The sequence below is a fragment of the Oncorhynchus nerka genome, linkage group LG22, assembly GCF_034236695.1.
Source record: "Oncorhynchus nerka isolate Pitt River linkage group LG22, Oner_Uvic_2.0, whole genome shotgun sequence".
In the NCBI taxonomy this organism is placed as follows: Eukaryota; Metazoa; Chordata; class Actinopteri; order Salmoniformes; family Salmonidae; genus Oncorhynchus; species Oncorhynchus nerka.
Window position 1 is genome coordinate 16,824,654 of NC_088417.1, and position 24,126 is coordinate 16,848,779.

Consider the following 24,126-nt stretch of genomic DNA (forward strand, 5'->3'; position numbering starts at 1 on the left):
CGACAACCTTGCAAATGCACAGCGAAGGAAGGCTGTTTTATTCAATGATTCGCCATGCAGTGCCTTCCAAACAAACAAAAAGACAGTTAAACAATGAAGTGTCTAATTTGAGTGTGTTAGAATTCATTTAAGCATTTTTTTTGATAAACAATCATAAAAAGACTGAAGACAGGACTTCATAATCTATAAGGAACAACATCAGCACTATATCGCGGGCAACAGTCGATTGGTCCTGTTTGAATACTATAGGAACACATGCTTCCTCGTTCCCTTGAAGAAATCTCTGATCCTTAGGAAAATTCCACCCTAAAATTATAATTTGGTATTTGTTTCATTAGTCCATTGTTGATGTAGTCCCAAAATGTATGTCAGCAATTACGTTTAAGATATATAACTTTCAAAATACAGCAGTACAGCCGGGTTTCATGCATTTTGCTTCGTATGACACAACAGGCGTCATACCGGCTGTATTTATGTATTTAGAAAGTGATATTAAACTTGATTGCTGACATGCAAAACATTTTTGTTGAATCAGTGATTACTTCAGGGAAGGATGTGTTTTTAAAGTATTCAAACATAGTTAAGTTGTGTCTCGGAGGGGCCTCATTGGGAGAGATGTGTGCATTTCAGATCCAGGGCTCCCAGCCCACCCAGACCCTCCCCAGAATGTTGGGGTCCATGGCCTGGTCCAAAAGACAGTCCACCTGGCTCTCTACCGACAGGCCGTCGGGCCCCAGCCGGGCACGCACATTATGCTCCTCATTTCCCAATGCCACAGACTGCATGGCCTTGAAGGCAGAGTCCTTCTCAAAGCCCAGCTTCAGCTCCTCACTAAAAACAAACAAGAGAGATTAAGGGCCAGATTCAGCCATCCTACCAAAGAAATGTTTAAGGCCGGGATTCAAACAAGCGCTAATAAATTACTAGTGCACTGCGATTAACTGATCAGGGATTTCTGCTTTAGCCAACATCCGTGGAGTTCACAGCAAATGTATCTCCGTAAATGTTGGGGAAATTGCCTTTAAAGGGAAATAATTGTGCACAGGTCATTAATCTGCGTTAGACTGAATCCCGGGTCAAAGTTCTCATTTACTTTGCGCTGATCTCTTCACCATGTGCGGATTTGATTGAATCGAGCTCTTAAGACATATACACAAGTTAACACCCTGACTTTGAAAACCCAATTTCAAAACTCCCTGGACACAAAATCAATTAAAGTTATCCACTGAGGAAATATTGCCTACCTGGTTATGGTGGCAGGGTTTGCTCCTTCTAGTTTTCTTCTGGCAAAGTTGACTTTCTGTAGAGGGTACCAGTTAATTTCTTTTATGTTGACGCTCTCAGTCCAAGTGCCTCCCTTCTTCAGCTGTTTCAGCTCAAAGTTCTGAGGGTTAGTGAAAACCAGTTAGTAACATTGTCATAATGTACACACATCGTATTAAAGTACTCTAGACCTCGTGCACTACTACCTTCCAGTCCAGAGACGGCTCCTTGACAAACACATCCATGGTGTTGAGCAGCAGCTCAGGGTTGGCCCTGTAGGCTCTCAACGAATGCACCATCACACTCTGGATCAGGCCCGACTGTTTCATAGGTTGCATCAGATTCACAAACTGCCTCGTCAAGCGGAATGGCATCAGCTCTGGCACGGGGAGGAACTGTGCAAGAAATAAATATTTGTAGAGATGTGAACTTGTACAAATATCATTCAAAAAGAAACTATGCTTATATACCCAATGTAATAAATAGCTGCTTGCACATTCAACTCACGAGGCTGTACTATGCACTACACCAGTTAGTCTTAATCCTGGTCCTGGAAGCCCAAATGGGTGAAAATATTTATTTTGTCCTACCACTGTACAGTTGATTCAAATGATCAACTCATAAATTGCTTTGATGGTTTAAAATCACGTGTGTAGTACAAAGACACAAATGTGCCAGAATTAATAAACACTGCTCAACACTATCCCTGCCCTCAAAACAAAACGTCAGGGGTGCCCACCTGTGTGGCAGAACCAAAGGCGTGGCCAAAGTCGATTCCGATCATACCACCGGTCTCCATGTTGATCATGAAGTTGGAGAGGTGACGGTCGCCGATGCCCAGGAGCCATTGGCTGATACAGAGCAAAGCATGGGAGCTGGTGAAGTGGGAGCGCAGAGAGAGGAAGGCTTCGGGGGTGGTGCTCATCCTGACAAACGCTCTCCTGGAAAAAAAGATTGACAACGGCCCTTTTTGAATTTGCAGAAGAATGTATGGCCGGCACACGCTGGATTAATCTTCTATTACGTGTACAGAAACTTTTCATGACATGGATTGTCCCTCGGTATTGGACTGAAGACTGCTCCACTTCAGTGTGCTCTAATGATAATTGATAGGATCAATGCTTTGGGCCCTGTTAATAAACATCCTTCATCCCTTTCTTTCTTGAAGTAAGCACTGATCAAAAACAAATTGATAGGTGTAAACCGTTCTATCACAAACAGTAGCTTTCACCAATCCGGCCATGTCAGATCAGGGATTTCTTCAAGAAAATGAGGAAGGAAAGGTTTGTTTACTAAATGTAACGGCTTGATAGCTGCATCTATACACAATGGTGTAGGTCATTATAGAAATTAGAAACCCACCTCAGCAGATCGCCCGGTACAAGCTGTTCCATCTTCATGAAATGATGAACTGTTTCATTGCGATTTGCCATCCTGTAATAGATGGCATAAATACATTTAAATGGAAAATGATCTGGAACGGTTATAAAAAACAAAGGCATAAATAGGATTTATTACAGCACAACACCCAGGATACATATTTACTAGATAAATGCATAATAACAGGGTCAGTGAGGTTATTATGTTTAAGTATAACACGCAGTTCAGTTGACTTACTTGTAAGACTCAGCATAGCGTTCGATACCTTGTATTTGACGAGCATCTGATTTGGTGACTTTGGTGAGCCAGTTGTCATAGACTTCATTCGGTCTACAGTGAACAAAGACAAAAGGATACATTTGTTTTGTCTAGATCGTCAGTGAGATCAGTTGTAGATTTTTGGCATATCTGCTACTACTGTACCTAGTTAGAGTCTGCTGCTCCTCCTCAGTCCTGGTGCGGAGCAGCAGGTCTTTTAGCGTACAGGTATTCTCCATCCACTCAATCAGTCCAATTCTGTAAGGATACATCAAAAACATACTGAAAAGTACAGGAGCTGTCTGCTTGGTAAACAGAAAATAACTTCATGACCCCCTGACACTACAATACTAGCTGTTAATTTTAAACTGCCACATTTACACAATGATGATTTGTAGTTGAATCACTTGTGCTAGTGATGGATAAAATATTTTGGCCCTGAGGACTGGGTCGGGAAAACACTTTAAATAACATGAAAAGCTACCTGGTGGTTATGGGCACCACCTGGTAGGTTCGGAGCTGCATGCTGCTGTGGGCGCAGGTGGTATTCTGGGCCAGGAGGATGTTCATGACGGTGAAGAGCTGTTCGATGCGCTGGTCCTGACGGAGGTCCTCTCCGCCCTTCACCAAAAATGGGTACTCCCGCTCGTCGTCCCCGCGCACGATCAGACGCTTGGGCCGCCGGATGGAGTTCATCACCTTTACCTGGGGACGGACACACAGAAGTTAAATGAAGTGCTACTACTATTTCCCCTAGATTATATCCATGCCTAGATATAAAAAGGACCCCGAAGTAACATTCAGGGTTGCAAACAGCAACATATTCAATTGAAATAGAGGCTAAAGTGATGGTCAAGAGAACAACAGGAAGTGGAAATAACAGCTTTGGATCATACCCTTTCATCAAATCCTGTAATTTTTGCATGATACTCTGGCAAAGGTTTGGATCTGCTGTTATATTGCCCTAAAAGACAAGAGGAGATAAATCACATACTATTGGTGATCATATATTATACATAAAGTGACGGCTGGAAAGCAAAATGGCATCACCTGCGTATAACTTGACATGAGAAACGTTGCATCCCTACTGACCTGGGACTTCCAGCTCGTTCCGGAGTGAGTCGGCTTTGAAGCCGCTCAGCCAGGGGGAGTATTCCTTCAGGTTCCCTGGCTCTTTCTGGAACTCGCGCATGGATCTTATCAGGTCTGTGTCCACCTGCCTCAGGAAGGCCTTGTCTCTCCGCTTCTCAAAAAGCTTGGCACCACCACGGCCCAACCACTTCTCCACTTCCTTGGCAAATTTCTAGAGTGCACCGAAATGAGTGATTTCAGTGGAATATAATAACATGTATGATATACACGAGTATACAAAACATTAGGAACACCTTCCTAATACTGAGTTGCACCCCCTTTTGCACTCAGAACAGCCTCAATTCGTCAGGGCATGGACTCTTACAAGGTGTTGAAAGTGTTCTACAGGGATGCTGGCCCATGTTGACTCCAATGCTTCCCACAGTTGTGAAACATCTCAAGGGTGATCAATGGAAACAGGATACACCCAAGCTCAATTTTGAGTCTCATAGCAAAGGGTCTGAATACTAAGGTATCTGTTTAAAAAAATATTTATAATACATTTTGAAACATTTCTATGGGGTATTGTGTGTAGGTTGATGAGAATAAAAATATATAATAATTAGAATAAGGCTGTAACATAACAAAATGTGGAAAAAGTAAAGGGGTCTGAATTATTACCGAATGTACTGTATATGACAAGTATACCTGTATCTGTGTTTTTATGATATGTGAAGATGCCAACCTGTATAAACCTCTGGCGGAATGCGCCAAGGCCTTGTGACTTCTGATCGCAGAGGGAAGAATACATTTCTTCATACATGTTCCTCATCCTCTTCTTATCGAAACTCGTTTTCTCACATTCAGTTTTTACATCGTCCCACCAATCCTGTGACAATCACATGAAAATGTTATCAGAATCTACACCTCAAAATGAACTGAGAAGAATCAACAACCACTGATGACCGCAATAAGAAAATGGTTCACTTGTTTCAATGTTGTAATCATCAACCACCTTGAAAAGCATCTCAGGGTTTGTTAGCTGCTGGAGGGCATCAACAAAGTCCCGCACAGCACCGCCTTTATCCAATAGGGACTTGAGCCTGTCCAACACACACATCACCCGTAGCAGTTATTATAAAATACCAATTATTCCTAGTGGTGCTTGTTTCAATGAATCCCAAAGGAATAGGCTAGGTTATGAGCAGATGTAATTTTTGAATAAATTCCATACAGGTAAATAGTGGACTGTAACATAAAGCGTAATAAAATACACTGTAGTGAACACTGAACTGTTCGGCATTGCTTGATACTGGATCCATGTCTAGTAACACAATTTGTTACTATGTGATAGTATGATTCAAAATTCAGCGTCCATGGTCTTTTGGCGAGCTGAGTAGACAGCCAGGGTGGAAGCAGTACAGTACCTGTTGACAAACTCCTGGTGTTTGTGTCCACTGGCCGAGTCCTCAAAGTGGTAGCTCTCACTGCTGATCATGTAGGGGTAGACCAGCGCCTGGGGGTAGCACTCTGCAATCTGACCAATCATATGCTGCACCGCCACAGCCTCGGGCTTGTCCAACAAGGCCATCATCTGACTGATCCAGCCAATCAACAGCCAGCAGGGCACCGTCACCATCTGTCAACCACAACATGGGAACTTTGAGCTGCTAATTCTAAACAAAGCTATAGTATTTTGAGGAAAAGCTTTCTTATGGACCCGGACCCTGGTAGGCTCCCTACCTCTTTGGCCATGAGGTCCAGAGTCTCAGCAGGATAGAGCTCGATGATCTGCAGGAGACGGGGGAACCTGAGCCGGGCCTCTTCTGAGTTCAGCTTCAGGGCTTTGAGCATGCTCTCTACCACGTGAACAGGCAGGGTGGCCAGCTCAGGGAAATCACTAACTACAAGACAACATCCAGATAGACACGTTAGTAGTGATTAGACGATTAGTCACTGCCTAAACAGCAATAAGGGTACATTACTGTGTCTAATAGTTGGTTTCCCTAACTAAATGTCAGTCCTATTTCAGCTGGAATCTACTAAAGACATTATACAATGACAACTGATACTGTCTGATGCTTAACAAAACTCAGCGTAACAATTACATCTAACCAGGGACCAAATCGTACATAGTGATACACTCATCTTTCCAGGAAACTAGGGCTAAAGTCAGAGGTGCTGGAGGGACTCACTGTTACTGCTTTGCTCCTCTTCACGCAATCTTTGGTCACAGAAGTTGGCCAGAGCCATGTAGGCCTCGACGATGCCGCTGGTGTCTAAACACTCCTGAGTGTAGGACTGGACTTCCTCATCCGCCCTCCTCACGGCACCACTGAACAACTCCAGAGCTCGCACCTGCAGCCCTACCACCGCCTGCACAAAGGGTTAGAAATGTTCTTATGTGGCACGGAATTCATCTTTTTGAAAAAATACAGCAGGTTACAAATGATGCCCCATAATTGTATACCTTCTGCTGACTAGCTGTTGAGGAAGACCCAGCTAGCTGCAGAACTCTGTCTGCCTTCTCTCTCCCGATGCTCTCCAGAACTGAGGGGCTCCTGCTCACAGCCGAGGCCATGATGTGGTAGGACGTTCCCAACAGGATCTTCTGTTCTCTGAAAACATGGCCGCTGGCACTCTGGCACTCGGCCTGAAGGTCATCTATAGAGGACAAGACTGAACGTAAGGGCTGCACCATGTCACGTTGAGGCAACATGCACCCATTTTTCTTAACAAACTTGCTCACTGAATAAAATTAAGATTTATGTAGTCCTTTTTACAACACTTGAGGAGCTTAATCAAACTCAGGCAAATGGTTTGGACACTATTGATCCCAGGACAGTCCATAACTGGCCATAACAAACCTCCAAGTATCCATGATCTTACCCAGCAGTGGGATAGCCTTCAGCATGGTGGCGATCTGCTCCACGGGCCCCTGACCCAGGCTGCGTTTGTGGCTGAAGCGACTGAAGCTGTGGACCCAACGCAGCAGCCAGGCTCTCTGAGTCTTGGCCTCTCGGTGGAGCTCCTTCAGCAGCTTGGTGGCTACAGGGAAGTTGCTCTGGAATGAAAAGCATTTTAAAAAGGTGCAATGTTTCACTTCCTGTGTGGCCACGGGAGGACATCCACAATGGACAATGATCAAACAAAAACACATGGCCTCGGCTGTGAGCAAGAGCCCCTCGGTTCTGGAGAGCATCGGGAGACAGACTAAGATCTCACCTGTTTCCAAGCGCTGTCAGCCATGCATAGCTTCATACTAAACTTGCAGTCCTTGACGATAGTGTCGAGGTCCTGGGCTTGGTCCAGCTCTGCCCCGTCTACCTCCATGGTGTCACTAGTGGTCTGGTTGCTGAGCTTCTCGCATATCTTGTCCAGGAAGAAACATCTGGACCATGGGCAGGTAGAAGGGGATATTTTGACAGTACAAAGAAACCACACACCCTGCATTATATAGACATTTTCTTCTTCTTCAAAAAAAAGAAACAACCTCTTACCGAGACGTAATGATATCATCCCATACATTCATTGGATCCATTTTGGCGTCAGGGTAGCGGTCAATCCATCGTCTAATGAGGTTTTGTAGGGAGTTAATGGAAACTACGACAAAAAGAGATAAATAGAACATATATTTTGTCACCTATGCAGGATATTATGGTGAATCAAAACAGCGAGATAGCTCAGTGGACTAACACCGGTAACCCGGGTTCGAACCCCAGTTGGTCACAAAATAGCAAGATGATATGGTGCCTCAGATCAAAATTAGCGCGATTGGGGGGCACTCACCCTCTCCAGTGATGAACTGGAGGAAGTCCTGGATCTCTGTCAAAGCCTGCACCGACTGCAGAATGGTCAACCGGCTGCGGTTCAGCAGAGAGTCCACACTAGAGTAGTTCTTCACAGAGACATGAGAGAGGAAATGTACAAGTGAGTGAGTGATTGAGTGTGATCAGGCACCTCCATATTTAAATGACAACTGACTCTGTCTGCACTACTCCATCGACACTAACCACGTTTCCTACAATCCTTCCCCCCTCGCACACTAGCAGTAACTACAGTAGCAGTATCTGTCATCTTGTGGTGCCACTGACCTGCATGAAGACCTGCAAGCAGTTGTTGGCGTAATACTTGGCGCGGTCGTAGTCCTCCTGCAGGATGTAGAGCAGGCTGAGTTCCTGGCTGTAGTGGCTCTCCAGCAGGGCCTTGCGCTCTTCCACCTTCATGGCACTGTCCACGAAGCTGAGCAGAGCCTGGTCCCTCTCCCCCAGCTGCAGCTGCTTCAACATACTGCGCATCATATACTGCAGGTATGTTTCCTGTCAAAAGCCAACACACACATTCATGAATACAATCCATCGTGCAAGTCAAAAGCCAACTGATAAGGGAATTTATATGTTTAAGGTAATGACTAAAGAATTCCACCTTGAAACATAATTATTAGATTATGTAACACGTATAAGAATAATTAGACTAACGTAATTATTAGACATGTAAAATGTATAAAGAATAATTAGACTAAAGTCCAATAAGATTTGGTCGAGACAAGTAAGGGAGAGAAATGTGTGTGTGACTAAGACATCACAGAGGACAATTAAACTATTCATGACCTGACCTGGTTGGAACTTTGAAAAACTTACGACAGGAAAGAGACGCTGTCAAGGTCCCTCTAATCTCGGGAGGGAGAGAACGGTAAACGAGGAATGTGAACTGTGGGGAAAGATACATCCCACCTACTGTTTGTGTGTGTGTGTGTGTAATCCCCGTACTGTTTGTGTGTCAGTGTGTAGGTAGGTAGGGGGGGTGAGAGTTATAAAATGACATGTCTTTGTATTATGGACTTCAGAACATTCTCGTGAATAAAGAACCAACCTTTGTTTAATTATTATTAAACCCAGGGTCTTACGAACCTCAGGGATTGGTCAAAGCTTAAATAATTGTTTAGTTATCATCATTGGGATTGAAAATTCTTGTGACACCAACACACACATTCCTGAATACAATCCATCGTGCAAGACAAAAGCAAACTGCTACGGTAGATAGCTTTGATATAGTACATACATACTATAAATAGACTAAATAAAAGCAAATACCTAATTTTGTGGTTTGTCATTTATTCTATGATCCCTCCTTACCCCATAGGAAGTCCCACCCAGTTGACTACTTTAAAAATGGTGAAAGGCTTCAATGGCACAACTCATGCAGGCTGTGTCAAGCCCTCTATCCAACTCTGTGGGATGGGATTACCTGATAGAAGGGTTCTGCCCACATCTTGTCCAGGTTGACTGGCTGTTCCTGGTCGATGTTGACGATAGAGCAGTACTGCAGAGACTTCCACTCTGTCAAATGGCTGTATGCCTCCAGGGCCGCCATTTCCCAGAAGTCCTTCTCTGTGTCCGTGGGCTCGCCGTCACTCCACTCCGTGTTGAGCGCCTGCCGCGTTGAGGAACATCAACGTGAGCATCAACGTTAAAAGGTGTTATATTTGGTAACACTTTTTATAAACCACCTGTGTGTAATGCAATATGACTGCATGTATAACCTTTAATGCAGTTACGATGACTGTTGTAAGGAGCGGTGAGCTGTTATGAATGCTGTTATGAATGCTTATAAGTCTTATAATACACTATGGGGTGATAGAGTAACAGGAGTACCATCTACTCCAGGACCAGCAAACTTAAAAACATTGATTTGTTGGATGTCGGTGTTGTATCTGTATTCCTTTTATACACATGTACTTGCACAAATAATCACATCTCAATGAGGCAATTGAATTGAATTCTCAATGCATTACCTCGTTGTAGAGCCTCACTGCCTCAGCATAGTTGCTGCTGGCTTCCGCTTGCAGAGCAGTGCATGTGATTGACTTGGTCCCAATCTTGCCGCCAAAGATCCCCCGAACGACATCGTAGTCGCCTAGAGATCTGTAGAGTCTGGAGGAGATAAAAAGGAAAAACAATACCACAAATTCAAATGTATAGTACTGTATTAGATGAGGTGTGTGTGTGTGTACAGCTAACGCATGTTTAGCACTTGAAAAAGGGCTCTGCAGAAATAAATCCAACCTATAATTATGATTCCCTTTTATTAGATCCTCAAACTACCGTTACATACTTTGCCAGATGAATCCATTTCTCTGTGTCTGGAGGGACCTCTTTGCGTCCGCCGCGGGCCCGTTTGGCAGGGGGCTCTTCGGGGCTGCAGCCCTGGACCAAGCCCTCCTCCAGCAACAGGATGCCAGTGGGCTGCTGGAGGCTGGCCAGGCAGCTGGAGCTCACTGCTGCAGGCTGCATCTGGAGCAGATCCTTGTGCTGGTAGCTCATGTCCTGCAAAAACACACACCAGTCATCTTGCAAATCATCTTGTTCACTGGGTATTTCTGTGAATGCATCACATTTTTTCTTACTGTATGCAATGAATAATACATGCACGCCCACAACATACAGTTGAAGTCGGAAGTTTACATAAACCATAGCCAAATACATTTAAATTCAGATTCACGATTCCAGAAATTTAATCCTAGTAAAAATTCCCTGTCTTAGGTCAGTTAGGATCACCACTTTATTTTAAAAATGTGAAATGTCAGAATAATAGAAGAGAGAATGATTTATTTCAGCTTTTATTTCTTTCATCACATTCCCAGTGGGTCACATGTTTACATACACTCAATTAGTACTTGGTAGCATTTCCTTTAAATTGTTTAACTTGGGTCAAACGTTTCGGGTAGCCTTCCACATACTTCCCTCAATAAGTTGGGTGAATTTTGGCCCATTCCTCCTGACAGAGCTGGTGTAACTGAGTCAGGTTTGTATGCCTCCTTGCTCGCACACGCATTTTCAGTTCTGCCCTCACATTTTCTATAGCATTGAGGTCAGGGCTTTGTGGTGGCCACTCCAATACCTTGACTTTGTTGTCCTTAAGCCATTTTGCCACAACTTTGGAGGTGTGCTTAAGGTCATTGTTCATTTGGAAGACCCATTTGCGACCAAGCTTTAACTTCCTGACTGATGTCTTGTGATGTTGCTTCAATAAATCCACATCATTTTCCTGCCTCATGGTGCCATCTATTTTGTGAAGTGCATCAGTCCCTCCTGCAGCAAAGCACCCCCGTAACATGATGCTGCCACCCCTGTGCTTCACGGTTGTGATGGTGTTCCCTCAGCTTGCAAGCCTCCCCCTTTTTCCGCTAAACATAATGATGGTCATTATGGTCAAACAGTTCTATTTTTGTTTCATCAGACCTGACAACATTTCTCCAAAAAGTACGATCTTTGTCCCCATGTGCAGTTGCAAACTGTAGTCTGGCTTTTTTTATGGCGGGTTTGGAGCAGTGGCGTCTTCCTTGCTGAGCGGCCTTTCAGGTTGTGTCGATGTAGGACTCGTTGTACTGTGGATACAGATATTTTGCACCCGTTTCCTCCAGCATCTTCACAAGGTCTTTTGTTGTTGTTCTGGGATTGATTTGCACAGAACGCATCTCCTTCCTGAGCGGTATGACAGCTGCGTGGTCCCATGGTGTTTATACTTGCGTACTATTGTTTGTACAGATGAACGCGGTACCTTCAGGCGTTTGGAAATTGCTCTCAAGGATGAACCAGACTTGTGGAGATCCACCATTTTTTTTTTGAGGTCTTGACTGATTTCTTTTGATTTTCCCATGATGTCAAGCAAAGAGGCACTGAGCTTTGAAGGTAGGCCTTGAAATACATCCACAGGTACACCTCCAATTGACTCAAATAATGTCAATTAGCCTATCAGAAGCTTCTAAAGCCATGACATCGTTTTCTGTCATTTTCCAAGCTGGTTAAAGGCACAGTCAACTTAGTGTATGTAAACTTCTGACCCACTGGAATTGTTAAATAATCTGTCTGTAAACAATTGTTGGAAAAATTACTTGTGTCATGCACAAAGTGGATGTCCTAACAGACTTGCCAAAACTATAGTTTGTTAACAAGACATTTGTGGCGTGGTTGAAAAATGAGTTTTAAATGACTCCAATCTAAGGGTATGTAAACTTCCAACTTCAACTGTAGCAGAGATGGCAAAGATTCAAGTATTACAAATGCAGATGCCAACATATGAGAAATATTCCACAATAATACCAAAATAACTGACCTAAAACAACTGAACCATCCTCTACACACAGTGAAAAAAACGTGAGAAGTCTCGAACCTGCACACATGCAACAAAAGGAGGAAAGTAAAGGGTACTCTTGCTTAGGAACCCGTTCATATCCCTCAGTAGCTCCTCCTTGATCCTCTTCTTCTCCTCATTAGACTTCTCCAAGCCGTCCATTTCTTGCAGGACACCAGCAAACAGGGAGCTGAACAGCTGCTTGGCCAGAGTGGGATCTCTCTGGGGAAAGACATTTAGAATAAAATGAAGTAGAGGAGAACTTGAGTCCAGCAATGATGAGATGGAAATGTGTGTTCTGCTCTCCCACAACACAGAGCACTACTTTTTATTACCCAAAGTGAAATGTTAAACAAAAGTAAAGTGAGTATAGTAAATGAAAGTGACGTAACAGTGGGGTGGCCATCCACCAGAGGTGGGACAGACCTGTGCCAGAGCCTGCAGGGGAGCGATGAGGCTACTGTGCTGGATCTGGATATCAGGCAAGTCTCCGGATCTGTAGCTGCGGTACAGAGTGACCTGGGCCTCCTTTCTTAGCCTCTGGTCGGCCATCTTGTCCTAAGTTAACACATAACCCGGCCAGTTAGAAGACAAAATGGCAGCATAAAACTCAAGCAAAAAAAGATTGAAATGCAGATAACTACAAATACAGAACCAATATGCATTTGATCTACACTGAGTGTACAAAACATTAGGAACACCTGCTCTTTCAGGCTCACCAGATGAAACCAGGTAATAGCTATGATCACTTATTGAGGTTACCTGTTAAATCCACATCAAAATCAGTGTAGATGAAGAGAAGTTAAAGACAGTTAAGACAGGTTAAAGAAGCATTTTTAAGCCTTGAGACATGGATTGTGTGCCATTCAGAGGGTGAATGGCAAGACAAAATATTTAAGTGACTTTGAACAGGGTATGGTAGTAGGTGCCAGGCGCACTGGTTTGAGTGCAACGCTACGGAGTTTCTCACGTTCAACAGTTTCCCCATGTGTATCAAGAATGGTCCATCACCCAAAACACATCCAGCCAACTTGACACAACTGTGGGAAACATTCGGGTCAACATGGGCAAGCAACCCTGTGGAATGTTTTTGACACCTTGTAGAGTCCATTCCCCGCTGAATTTAGGCTGTTCTGAAGGCAAAGGGAGGGGGGTGCAACTCAATATTAGGTTTTCCTAGTGTTTTGTACACTCTGTGTATAACTCCTTCACTTAAAAAGGGGCTTTCTTGACGCTTGCCTTCTCATGTCTTTGGTGGCGTATTTCCTTCTTGGCGAAGCCCAAGCTGACTTTCTCTTGGTCCTTGAGGAAGCGTCTCCTCAGCCTCAGGATGTCGGCGCGTTGTTCACTCTGAGCTGTTGAAGGGAAGCAGACAAACAGGACATTGACAGCTGATAGACATACAGTATCCATAAGTGCACACAACGGAAAACATTTGGAGAAAAATGTTTTCTTTGCAATGAAAAAAAAAAAATCTGTTTCTTATTCTTTATGTCCTGGTCCATGTTCATTCTGAGACTATTGTGTTATCATTTTTAAACAAAAGGAATAACATCAAATGGTGGTATGAGACTTGAGACTAGCCTTTGCTGCGGCTGTCACCCTCGTCAGAAGGCGAGGCGAGGCGCCTGGTGCCAAAGCCGTCCCCGGTGGGCCTCCAAGCAGCCGGCTTCTTCTTGTCGAACACGAGTAGAGCGGAAAGGGACTCAGAGGACAGCGAGTACTCAGCCAGGGTGTCCACGCTGCTGCCGGTCAACCAGTTATAGGCGGAGCGCCGGCCTGAAATACAGGGAAACAAAACAATATAAAACGCACGTAACCACACAAAAAACACAAGCATGCTAAACACTATCAAAGAGTTAACTCAAATGTATAGCTAACATTTAGTTAGTTACAGCTGGTTAGTCATAGCTAACTCACCCCCATACCCCAAACCAACTGAATATCTCAGTTTCAAAGGCTTTTTGAAGGAAAGGGGACGTACATACCTGGAGCTTGAGTCTGGCTGAACTCCAGTGAGCCTTGTGTTGCTCGGAGCTGGTTCCTCACGGTCCCTGGTTGAGACGTGGAGCTCTCCAGGCCCTGCGTGGCTCCCTGTGTGGCTTGAGTTTCCACAAACATCGGGGTTAGGACGGTGCTCCTGAGACGCCAGTTCGAATCAATCACATAGTCCTTGAAGAGAGAGAAAACGTCATCAAAACACTTTGCTCTACAGTCTTATTGCAGATTTCCCCACAGTAGTAGATGTCTGTGTCTTTCGTGATCATGTGTGGAATTCACATTTAAATGTTATAAACCTGAAAAGATACATTTTAATGTACTTTTCTGTCACATTGTTTTGTTAAAGTACATCTATCAAAATGTGCATTCTTTACAGGCTGAAGCCTATATTAGTCACTTCATAGAAATAGAATGTTCTAAAAATAACAATCTTGAAAGAATGATCTAGAAATAAATTATTTGATTTCTACGGTGGTCACAGTCTCCTGACCTGGAACTTGCACTCGGACAGCGGGTACTCAAACATGTTGCGTGTGTAGTCTGGACTCTGGCTGGTCATCTCCAGGAGCAGGTTAGTGGCCAGACTGAGGAAGTGTTCCTCGATGCGACTAGAGTATAGAGAGTGCAGCAACACCAGCATGCGCTCCAGGGTGGCTTTGGGCAGGCGCTTCTCGTGGCTCCAGAAGTTACGCACGTACAGCCTGCAGATTGAGGGGAGGCAGAATGCTACAGACACTACTTTATGAGAAATTACTTTTATGCCACATGTAAGATAAGTACTTACTGCAGCCCTTGGTTTCCATCGGTAAGTCCCTGAAGCAGGGTTTCCTTTGCCTCGTTGAACACTTCCACCGAAACACTGTCAGACTGACTCTCTACATCACTGAAAACAAATGACTTCGTTAGCCTTTCACAATCATTGTATCCGTAATTTCCCGAGCATCAACATTAGAGCAATTATAGGGGGCATTGTGGTGGGGTCCAAATAGGAACTAAACTGTTGTTGTGTAAGCGTGAGGCATGGTGATTGAATCAATGCGGTGAGGCTGTCCTAAAATGAGCACTGTACCAACCTGTAGTTATCCTGAATCCACATGAGGATGTCGTACATCCTCTCTCTGCAGGCCGGCGAGGGGTGGGAGATGAATGCTGTGACGGCTCCCAGGACCTCCTGGAGCTCCGCTGGCTTCAGCTTGGCCAGGATCTTGTGGATGATGTCCAGACACACTCTCTGTCTCACCTCATCCCTAGGAGAACGGCAACAACGTCATGTGGTTTCTACCGGAGTTTATGTCTGACACTGATTAAGGCTGGTCCTGGACTAAAAAGCGATTACACTGGAGATTCTCCAATTGACCAAGCTTTTTAGTCCAGGCCATATATGTGCGTGTGTGTAGGGTGCAAACCTGTGGGCCATGATCTGGGTGAATCCCTTGGTCTTCAACAGCAGGTAGATGTCTGGGATGACTTCGGCCCGGCTGAAAACACACTCCAGACAGTGGGTCTTCAACATGCCGTGCAGCTTCGGCAGCAGGTAGGACACTACGTTGACAAACCTAATATAGACACACAAGTGTGCGCGCACACACAAACACACATTATTGTAAGTCAAATCAAAATCAACTTTATTTGTCATGTGAACAGGATACAACAGGTGTAAACAGTACAGCAAAAATGTTTACAAACTCTCATAAATCTGCTTTGTGTATTTAGAAAGTAGCCTTGCGTATCAAAATAACTGGGTAAATTGCCCAGATTTGATTAGAGCAAACCAGCCAGGAAGTCTTCCTCCAGAATCCATTCTAATCGAGGTGACCCGATGTTTATCTACAAATATTTGTAAATCCTTCCTAACAAAAGGAGCATTATCAAAGTAAGTCGGAAATGTATGACAGTGAAGGAGTGCAGCTTCACTTTTAGCCCAGTTAATTTTGTATCCAGTGAATTAGCTAAATTATTTACTTCAGTTTTAGCGCCTAAGGCACTGATGGACCTGGGCTGAACTAGCTTACTAGATCATGGTGTTTCAGGAAGTTACAAGATAAAAACACTACTCTTACCGGTCCATAAAGGGAGGAAAGTGTTTGGAAACTTTGCTCAAGCAGATAATGAATTTGTCATCCAGGTCTTTTTTCTTCAGATCTTTTAATTTATTTACAGTGAGACTGAGCAGCGATGCATCAGGTTGCTGAAAGAAAGAAAAAACATGTTGAATCATGTTCAAATAAAAAGTAAATAAAGTCCATCATTTGGGTTTAGGATTATCAAGAGGACAAGTTAACATACACTGTCCTTTTCAGTCATGTTCTTCAAGATAAGACCGATGATCTCAGCGGCTGCAGAGTAGACCTCCTTATATCTGGTGAAGGCCAGGTTGTTGGTCAGGGACTGGATATACCTGCAACACATTTCACATAGTCAGGCCTTATTCACTGAAACACTCAGTACCCTCATTCAATGCAACACTCACAATGGAGGAATGGGTTTTCAATCACGTTTACCAGGTAAAATAAGGTCAACAATAGTAAGGTAAATAATGCCATAATACTACTACTAATAATACTAATAGTCATCATCATCATAACAATCATCATCACCACCACCATAATAATCTTCTTCATCATAACCACAATCATGCTCATGCTCATCATCATAACCACAATCATCATCATCACCATAATAATCTTCTTCATCATCACCACAATCATGCTCATCATCATAACCACAATCATCATCACCATAACCACAATCATAATAATCTTCTTCATCATAACCACAATCATGCTCATCATCAATCTAATCAGCTGATGCATTCGTTTACTTTCTCGACAGACAGACACACAGGTTGCCCATTTACCTGTCGTACTCGATATCACACTTCCTGGCATCGTAGGCAGGGAGGCTGTTGGCCAGAACGATGCCCAGCAGCTGGAGTCCTACAGAGTTATCTTTACTATTTGGGTCTGTGCCGCAGAAACGCTCGTAGATCAGGCTGCGCAACAAAGAAGAAAGAGGATGCATGTTGATATTAAAAGGATAGTTCACTTTTTTAAGAAGGTTTTCAAAAGCTTGGGGAAATCAGTGGGAAAGGAAATGAAATGCTTGTACTAGGGTCATTCTCACTTGTAGGGCACATCCAGACAGTCCTTCCAGCACTCCACCACAGTGCGAATTATCTCCAGGTTGTGTCTGAAGACGGGTCTCTTGGGGTGGAAGCTGTTCCTCATCAGGAACTCCAGCAAACGATTGGCCAGGACTTCATCTCTGGTGTTGCCCTGGGATACCAAAAAAAAGAAGACTGTACTGCAACATTTCCCCCATGGGAGGGCAAAATCATAGTAGGAGAAACAATGCTTTATTGGAAGTAGACTACATGACCAAAAGTATGTGGACAACTGCTCATCGAACATCTCATTCCAATATCATGGTCATTAATATGGAGTTGGTCCATATTTTGCTGTTATAACAGCCTCCACTCTTCTGGGAAGGCTTTCCACTATATGTTGGAACATTGCTGCGGGGACTTGCTTCCATTCAGCCACAAGAGCATTAGTGAGGTCGGGGCACTGATGTTGGGCGATTAGGCCTGGCTCGCATTCCAATTCATCCCAAAGGTGTTCGATGGCGTTGAGGTCAATGTTCCCTCTAAGCTGAGCAGTAGCCCAAGACTGCCGCGCTGGGAACACCGCACAGAGCTCAGAAGAATTATCAGCCCACGTAGAGGAGCACGAGATTGAACTTCACTCAACTTTCTAGACTTTTCCCTGTTAGATAACACTATCAACGTTTCCCTTTACTGTGGCAATTGTGAGCGAATCAATACAATATTAGACACTTTCAATGTAACATACCGAAACAAAACTAACTATGCAAGAGATGTTGTAGGTAGAACGCGTCCAAGTAGGATTCTATTGTGCACGACTCAGCCCGTACTCTACACAGACCGGTGCGGCATAACCAATCAGAGCTGCAGAATGCCTATATGCAAATAGACCATTGCCATATGAATTTATGCCATTTACTTTGAACTGGACTGTGTTTACAGCTGTGGTCATGAGTAGATGTGCTTGTTTTGAGATCAAAGCAAGAGCTGCATGTAGCCAGTGAGTTAATAGCCTAGTTATAGATAATGTGTAGTCAGCAATAGGGGAGTGATTGCTTCCTACATGAGCACAAAACGTGTACATTTCTCTTTGAAATGAGAGTCGGGTAGAGGGTTTTTTTTGTCTTAAAGGGGCAGTGTTGTATTTTGAGACAGGCTTGAATAAGTACCCAATAGGCAGAAGGTAGGATAATTTGTCTGATTCTCTGTAATAATGGTATGGGCATAATAATGCATTTTATTTTATAAAGTGGTTTCTAGCATCAAAACACAACAACATTTTCAGTCACCTCCTTGTCTGAAGGGCAAGTGGATAAACAGGTTAAGCCCTGTACTGTATGTTTTTTTGTCAAAAGTCATGGAATGTTGGCCTACATTGAACACCACACATTGGCTGCTACTATAGGCTGAATGATAGAACAGCTATTTCCATCTTAAATTGTTATGGGATGCATTTTCTCCATAGTTGTTTTTATTGTCGGCTCTCTGGTGGGCCTACATTATGACCAAACAGAAAACAAAAGCCTACTTGGCCACTGTTAAAAGTGTAACTTAAAGCTGGTACAGCCTCAGTGTTCACAGTAAAACTGTAACTTAAAGCGGGTACAGTCTCAGTGTTCACAGTAAAACTGTAACTTAAAGCTGGTACAGCCTCAGTGTTCACAGTAAACGCATGCGGAGATGAGATTGGAGATGTTGGTTAAAGCTGCCTGGCCCTATAAAAGACACTCACAAAATGTGAGTTTGCTATTCACAAGAAGCATTGCCTGATGTGAACCATGCCTCGAACAAAAGAGATCTCAGAAGACCTAAGATTAAGAATTGTTGACTTGCGTAAAGCTGGAAAGAGTTACAAAAGTATCTCTAAAAGCCTTGATGTTCATCAGTCCACGGTAAGACAAATTGTCTATAAATGGAGAAAGTTCAGCTCTGTTGCTACTCTCCCTAGGAGTGGCAATCCTGCAAAGATGACTGCAAGAGCACAGTGCACAATGCTCAATGAGGATAAGAAGAATCCTAGTGTCAGCTAAAGACTTACAGAAATCTCTGGAACATGCAAACATCTCTGTTGACGAGTCTACGATACGTAAAACACTAAATAAGAATGGTGTTCATAGGACACCACGGAAGAAGCCACTGCTGTCCAAAAAACATTGCTGCATGTCTGAAGTTTGTAAAAGTACACCTGGATGTTCCACAGCGCTACTGGCAAAATATTCTGTGGACAGATGAAACTACAGTTGAGTTGTTTGGAAGGAACACACAACACTATGTGTGGAGAAAAAAAGGCACAGCACACCAACATCAAAACCTCATCCCAACTGTAAAGTATGGTGGAGGGAGCATCATGGTTTGGGGCTGCTTTGCTGTCTCAGGGCCTGGACAGCTGGCTATCATCGACAGGAAAATTAATTCCCAAGTTTGTCGACATTTTGCAGGAGAATGTTACGCTATCTGTCTGCCAATTGAAGCTCAGAGGTTGGGTGATGCAACAGGACAATGACCCAAAACACAGAAGTAAATCAACAACAGAATGTCTTCAACAGAATAAATATTGCTAAACTGAAACAGCTTTATAAAAAGGAATGGTCCAAAATTACAGAAAACATTTGGTTGAGGTTATTGCTGCCAAAGGAGGGTCAACCAGTTATTAAATCCTATAATTTTCCCACCCTGCACTGTGAATGTTTACACGGTGTGTTCAATAAAGACATGAAAATGTATAATTGTTTGTGTGTTAATAGTTAAAGCAAACTGTGTGTGTGTCTATTGTTGTGACTTAGATGAAGATCAAATCAAATTTGATGACCAATTTATGCAGAAATCCAGGTAATTCCAAAGGGTTCACATACTTTTTTTTGATACTGTAGCAGAATAATTGGAAGGGGTGTCCACATATGTTTGTATATAGAGTGTAGCTCAATGAGAAAAGGGGTGAAAAGAAGACACGGGAAAGAACCTTGGGGGTGGCCAGGCCAATCCAGGAGAGCACTGTGACCACTATGTCCACCACCATGAAGTGGATCCCTTCACCCCCGTTGTTCCCAGAGACCACCAGCTGTAGGAGCGGCCCCAGCCACAGCCTGGCGTATGGACGGAAAACCTGCAGAACAACAGCGTCAGAACCATCAGAAATATCAGGAACGGTATGTTGGAACCACACCTGCCAATCTTGATTTGAAATACAAATGGGAAAAACGGGAACGATGAAGGGTAAACACAGGGAGAAAATATATTGTTGGCAGATATTGTTAGAGGATGGGTGGCCTCACCTCCTCTGTGTTGATTATCAGCTTTGCGATGAAAAGTCGGATATTTAGCGGTGTGGCTGGATTTGCCAACTTTCCTTGCAGGAACTTCATCCAGGGTGGGAGTTCACTGGGTACGCCTCCCTAGACCACACAGAAGACAAGACAACATGTTGGAATGGGTCCCAATCCCCAAAATATACTATCAACCTTTCTCCAACTGCAATAGACAGACTTGTGCAGAATTCCAAATCCACCCCTAGCCCCTACTCCCTGTAGATCTGATGAGGGCTGGATATGTGGAATCAATATTGCAAAAAGCCGACCAGAGGGCAAGATTAAGCCATAATAATGCTTATATCTATCAAATCCTCTCAGATCTACAAGAGTGCCTGGGGTTTAGGGGCTAAGTGGTCAGTGTGGAATGGAGCAGTGGAATGGAGCAGACCTGTTCAACTCTGGGAGTGATGTTGTTCCTCTGCATGTGGCCCACCAGAGACGTCATGGCCGCCATGCACTCGTGTTGGTTCAGTTCATCCATCTCCAGGTCCACCGTCTCCTCCTGAGCCGAAATGGTCTCGGCTCTCTCCTGAGGTAACAGTCAAACATTTACCAATAAAAAGATACAACAGTGCAAATGAGTTTGTAGGCTCTTTGTGTATATTTATATCCAAAGAGACACACAGCTGTTCCTTCTGCTAAAGGTGCTTCCACTAAGTATTGACTCAGTATATCTTTAGGATATCTTAAATATTGTATATGTACTTATGCAATGTGTATAATAAAGGTAAGGGGCCTGTTAGGGGATGGGACAAGAGTCTCTCCCATGGATACACTCTAACCCATGTAAAAGCAACCCTGGAGCATGGAGAGAGACAGCGGGCGGACTGACCCGCTTCCTGACTGTGCGACTTTGCCCCGCAGGATTCTGAGAATTGTAGGAGAAGCTCTGGACTCCGGTTGAGAAGTCAAACTGACTCATCTCCTCACTCAGACTGCTGTCAGCCATGTAGGACTGAGAGGAGAGGTATACTGGCTCCTCTGATGGGCAGAGACAACACGGATAGAAAGGTTAAATATAGAGACAACTGTTACTTCCAACAATGTAACGTGAAGTATACTAAGGAACCTCAACTGAATGTCAGGTGGAGATGCAGATTCATCCTACCTCCGTTCTCCTCGCTCACTTCTTTCCGAATCATGACGTATTTCTTCTTCCTCTCCATAGGAACCTATAAGGAGAATGAGAAGGCTATGCTCAGATTACTGACATCACTGATTACTCACCGATGTCATCTCATCAGTGGGAGAAAAAAAAACAATATACCTCAATTTCAATAGGGAATCTGTACGTCCTTTGGGTATCAATGAGATTCTCGAATATGAATTGATTCTGGGGGAAAGAACAGAAGAACATACATTATTGATTTGTATTGTAGAATTGATCATGTGAGATGAGCCTGGTACTTCTATACCCATACCATTTAGCAATTTTATTTCACCACAGGAAAAAAGTACATAGTTTATATGTTTTTATAAACTGAGTGTATATATTATAATGCACACTCTAGAATGCCCTTCATGCCAATCAGAAACAAGTATTCAACAATGCCATGGTATAACTTGTATTATAAACTGGGTGGTTCGAGCCCTGAATGCTGATTATATCTGTGGTATATCAGACCGTATACCACGGGTATGACAAAACACTTATTTTTACTGCTCTAATTACATTGGTAACCAGTTTATAACAGCAATAAGGCACCTCGTGGGTTTATGATATATGGCCAATATACCACGGCTAAGGGCTGTGTACAGGCACTCCACGTTGTGTCGTGCTGACAAACAGCCCTTAGCTGTGGTTTATTGGCCATAAACCACACCCCCTCGGGCCTTACTGCTTAAAATATACAACTGGATAAAATCTGCAATGCAGTTTGGTATGGCATGACAATAGGAGTTGGCAATACAGCACAAACAGATCTGGGACCAGGCGACTTTGTATCACCTTCTCAGGTTTCTCTGTGAAGAGGAAGCCTTGGTAGAACTTGGTCTCGTTGAAGCTACAGCTGATGACTGCGATGGCACAGTTATACCCAGCACAATGGTACTGCCTCCTGATCTCCAAGAGCTGAGTTTCTCCTGTCATGTTCTCCGTGAAGGCTTCAAAGCATGACCTTAAGGGGAATTACAACTGGATTTAGCAACACAAACAGATTAAACTAGACGACTGGAGAAATTGATTGAGTAGCATTTTATTTATTTTTGACCCCTTGACAAGGTTAAGGGTGAATATATATTTAATGGATGGCACCTTTATAAAGATACAACTTATCGGTGGACTTACTTGATGAGAGTCTTTGACAGCTCGTTGCCCTCTGTTTTGACTGTGGTTCCACAGTAGGCCTGGTTGATCTGGGAGTCTTTGGAGTAAACCTCATCTTTAGGCAGACGAGAGTAGAGCAACTCCATCAGTTTGTAGCAGCCATTCTTCTTAATCAACTGGGCCTCATAAGCCGCTTCGTTGGACTGAAAAAAAAGTCAGAAATATTTTTTTCAACTGGTTTAAATGTTTTTCAACTCTATGAGAACATTAGAAAAAGCTCAGTTAGGATTAAGTTTATCTGCAAAAACAAAATACATTTTCTAATTAGGCTAAGTCAAATAACATTTCAAGCCTTACACGTGACAGCAGGTCTACACCAAAACACTAAGTTCTCTATGTTATTTTAAAATGTTTTCAGACCTTTTCATTAAAGCAATGAACCTTGTAGATTCCACAAAAGCCAAAGCTCTTTACACTTGTCATTAATGTTCCACCACGGTAAAAGACTGCAGAATATTAAATACAGATAACAAGAAAGCAACCAACAGACTTTGGTAAAGCGAGCGAGCAGCGCCGCCATGATGTCACCGACGTTAGCGCTGAAGAATTCAGCCAGGGCTTTTGGGCTGCAGTAAGAGGCTAATGGTAGCAGCACTCTCTCCAGCATGGCTTGGAGCATGGAGGGGACAGGCACGTCACCCTGCTGGATGGTCTTGTACACGGCACATAACAGCTGCACCATTCGCTCACCACTGGACCTGCTCACACACAAAACAGTTTTCTATCCACCTTACACTTGGAGAAACCAACACGGATCTAAACACGGTGGGGGAAATAAGTGCCTCACTCACCGTCTAGCAATTCTCTGGAAACACGTTTGGAACAAGTCCTCCATAATGTGCTTTGTATCGCGGCACAGAACTCCGGCCATTAATTTCAGCAGAAAAGGACTTTGAGAGAGTTCTAGGGCATCCAAAAACTGAAAAGGAGTGACATTCATGATAATGTACAAGAATAATTCAAGATATCATTAAATATATGTGGCGGGAATCAAACCCAGAACCCGGATGTTGCAAGAACTATGCGCCCACCACCTGAGCCATTAGAACACTACTGGTCTACCGAAGTGTCCACTTCTCCACCCCCTTATGGATTTAAAGTGGACTGGTGTAAGAACAATGTTGGAGGGACTTAGGACTTAACCATTAAAGTTGATTGCAGACCATAGCTCAAATACAGGTGTATTTGAGTATTTATTTTTTTAATTATTATTTTTCTGTGTAGTGAGTATGTTCAAATAATGTGTCCCGAATCAACTATTTCTATTGGAAGTATTTTTAAGT

At 43.5% G+C, this 24,126-nt stretch overlaps 1 protein-coding gene across 1 annotated transcript in view; it reads right to left on the minus strand.

Moving 5' to 3' along the window:
* Positions 1-17: 17 nt before the first annotated feature.
* The window catches only part of prkdc (protein kinase, DNA-activated, catalytic subunit), a 43,290-nt gene continuing 19,181 nt past the window's right edge, over positions 18-24,126 (minus strand). The window contains exons 40-86 of the mRNA XM_029626308.2: positions 23,635-23,762; positions 23,334-23,541; positions 22,805-22,986; positions 22,466-22,634; positions 21,785-21,850; positions 21,626-21,689; positions 21,350-21,498; positions 20,906-21,046; positions 20,482-20,601; positions 20,169-20,312; positions 17,230-17,381; positions 16,964-17,098; positions 16,393-16,504; positions 16,167-16,294; positions 15,513-15,662; positions 15,180-15,353; positions 14,891-14,989; positions 14,597-14,807; positions 14,094-14,277; positions 13,690-13,884; positions 13,345-13,460; positions 12,532-12,663; positions 12,145-12,327; positions 10,087-10,298; positions 9,767-9,905; positions 9,220-9,405; positions 8,067-8,291; positions 7,762-7,870; positions 7,473-7,575; positions 7,198-7,363; positions 6,862-7,036; positions 6,443-6,636; positions 6,168-6,348; positions 5,716-5,876; positions 5,400-5,611; positions 4,988-5,075; positions 4,718-4,861; positions 3,994-4,204; positions 3,798-3,865; positions 3,386-3,606; positions 3,067-3,159; positions 2,881-2,973; positions 2,626-2,697; positions 2,003-2,204; positions 1,470-1,658; positions 1,245-1,384; positions 18-831 (exon numbers count right to left, since the gene is read on the minus strand). Of these exons, the coding sequence (XP_029482168.2) occupies positions 627-831; positions 1,245-1,384; positions 1,470-1,658; positions 2,003-2,204; positions 2,626-2,697; positions 2,881-2,973; positions 3,067-3,159; positions 3,386-3,606; positions 3,798-3,865; positions 3,994-4,204; positions 4,718-4,861; positions 4,988-5,075; positions 5,400-5,611; positions 5,716-5,876; positions 6,168-6,348; positions 6,443-6,636; positions 6,862-7,036; positions 7,198-7,363; positions 7,473-7,575; positions 7,762-7,870; positions 8,067-8,291; positions 9,220-9,405; positions 9,767-9,905; positions 10,087-10,298; positions 12,145-12,327; positions 12,532-12,663; positions 13,345-13,460; positions 13,690-13,884; positions 14,094-14,277; positions 14,597-14,807; positions 14,891-14,989; positions 15,180-15,353; positions 15,513-15,662; positions 16,167-16,294; positions 16,393-16,504; positions 16,964-17,098; positions 17,230-17,381; positions 20,169-20,312; positions 20,482-20,601; positions 20,906-21,046; positions 21,350-21,498; positions 21,626-21,689; positions 21,785-21,850; positions 22,466-22,634; positions 22,805-22,986; positions 23,334-23,541; positions 23,635-23,762 (7,131 nt within the window). The 3' untranslated portion in view covers positions 18-626. The remainder of the gene's footprint in view (positions 832-1,244; positions 1,385-1,469; positions 1,659-2,002; positions 2,205-2,625; positions 2,698-2,880; positions 2,974-3,066; positions 3,160-3,385; positions 3,607-3,797; positions 3,866-3,993; positions 4,205-4,717; positions 4,862-4,987; positions 5,076-5,399; positions 5,612-5,715; positions 5,877-6,167; positions 6,349-6,442; positions 6,637-6,861; positions 7,037-7,197; positions 7,364-7,472; positions 7,576-7,761; positions 7,871-8,066; positions 8,292-9,219; positions 9,406-9,766; positions 9,906-10,086; positions 10,299-12,144; positions 12,328-12,531; positions 12,664-13,344; positions 13,461-13,689; positions 13,885-14,093; positions 14,278-14,596; positions 14,808-14,890; positions 14,990-15,179; positions 15,354-15,512; positions 15,663-16,166; positions 16,295-16,392; positions 16,505-16,963; positions 17,099-17,229; positions 17,382-20,168; positions 20,313-20,481; positions 20,602-20,905; positions 21,047-21,349; positions 21,499-21,625; positions 21,690-21,784; positions 21,851-22,465; positions 22,635-22,804; positions 22,987-23,333; positions 23,542-23,634; positions 23,763-24,126) is intronic.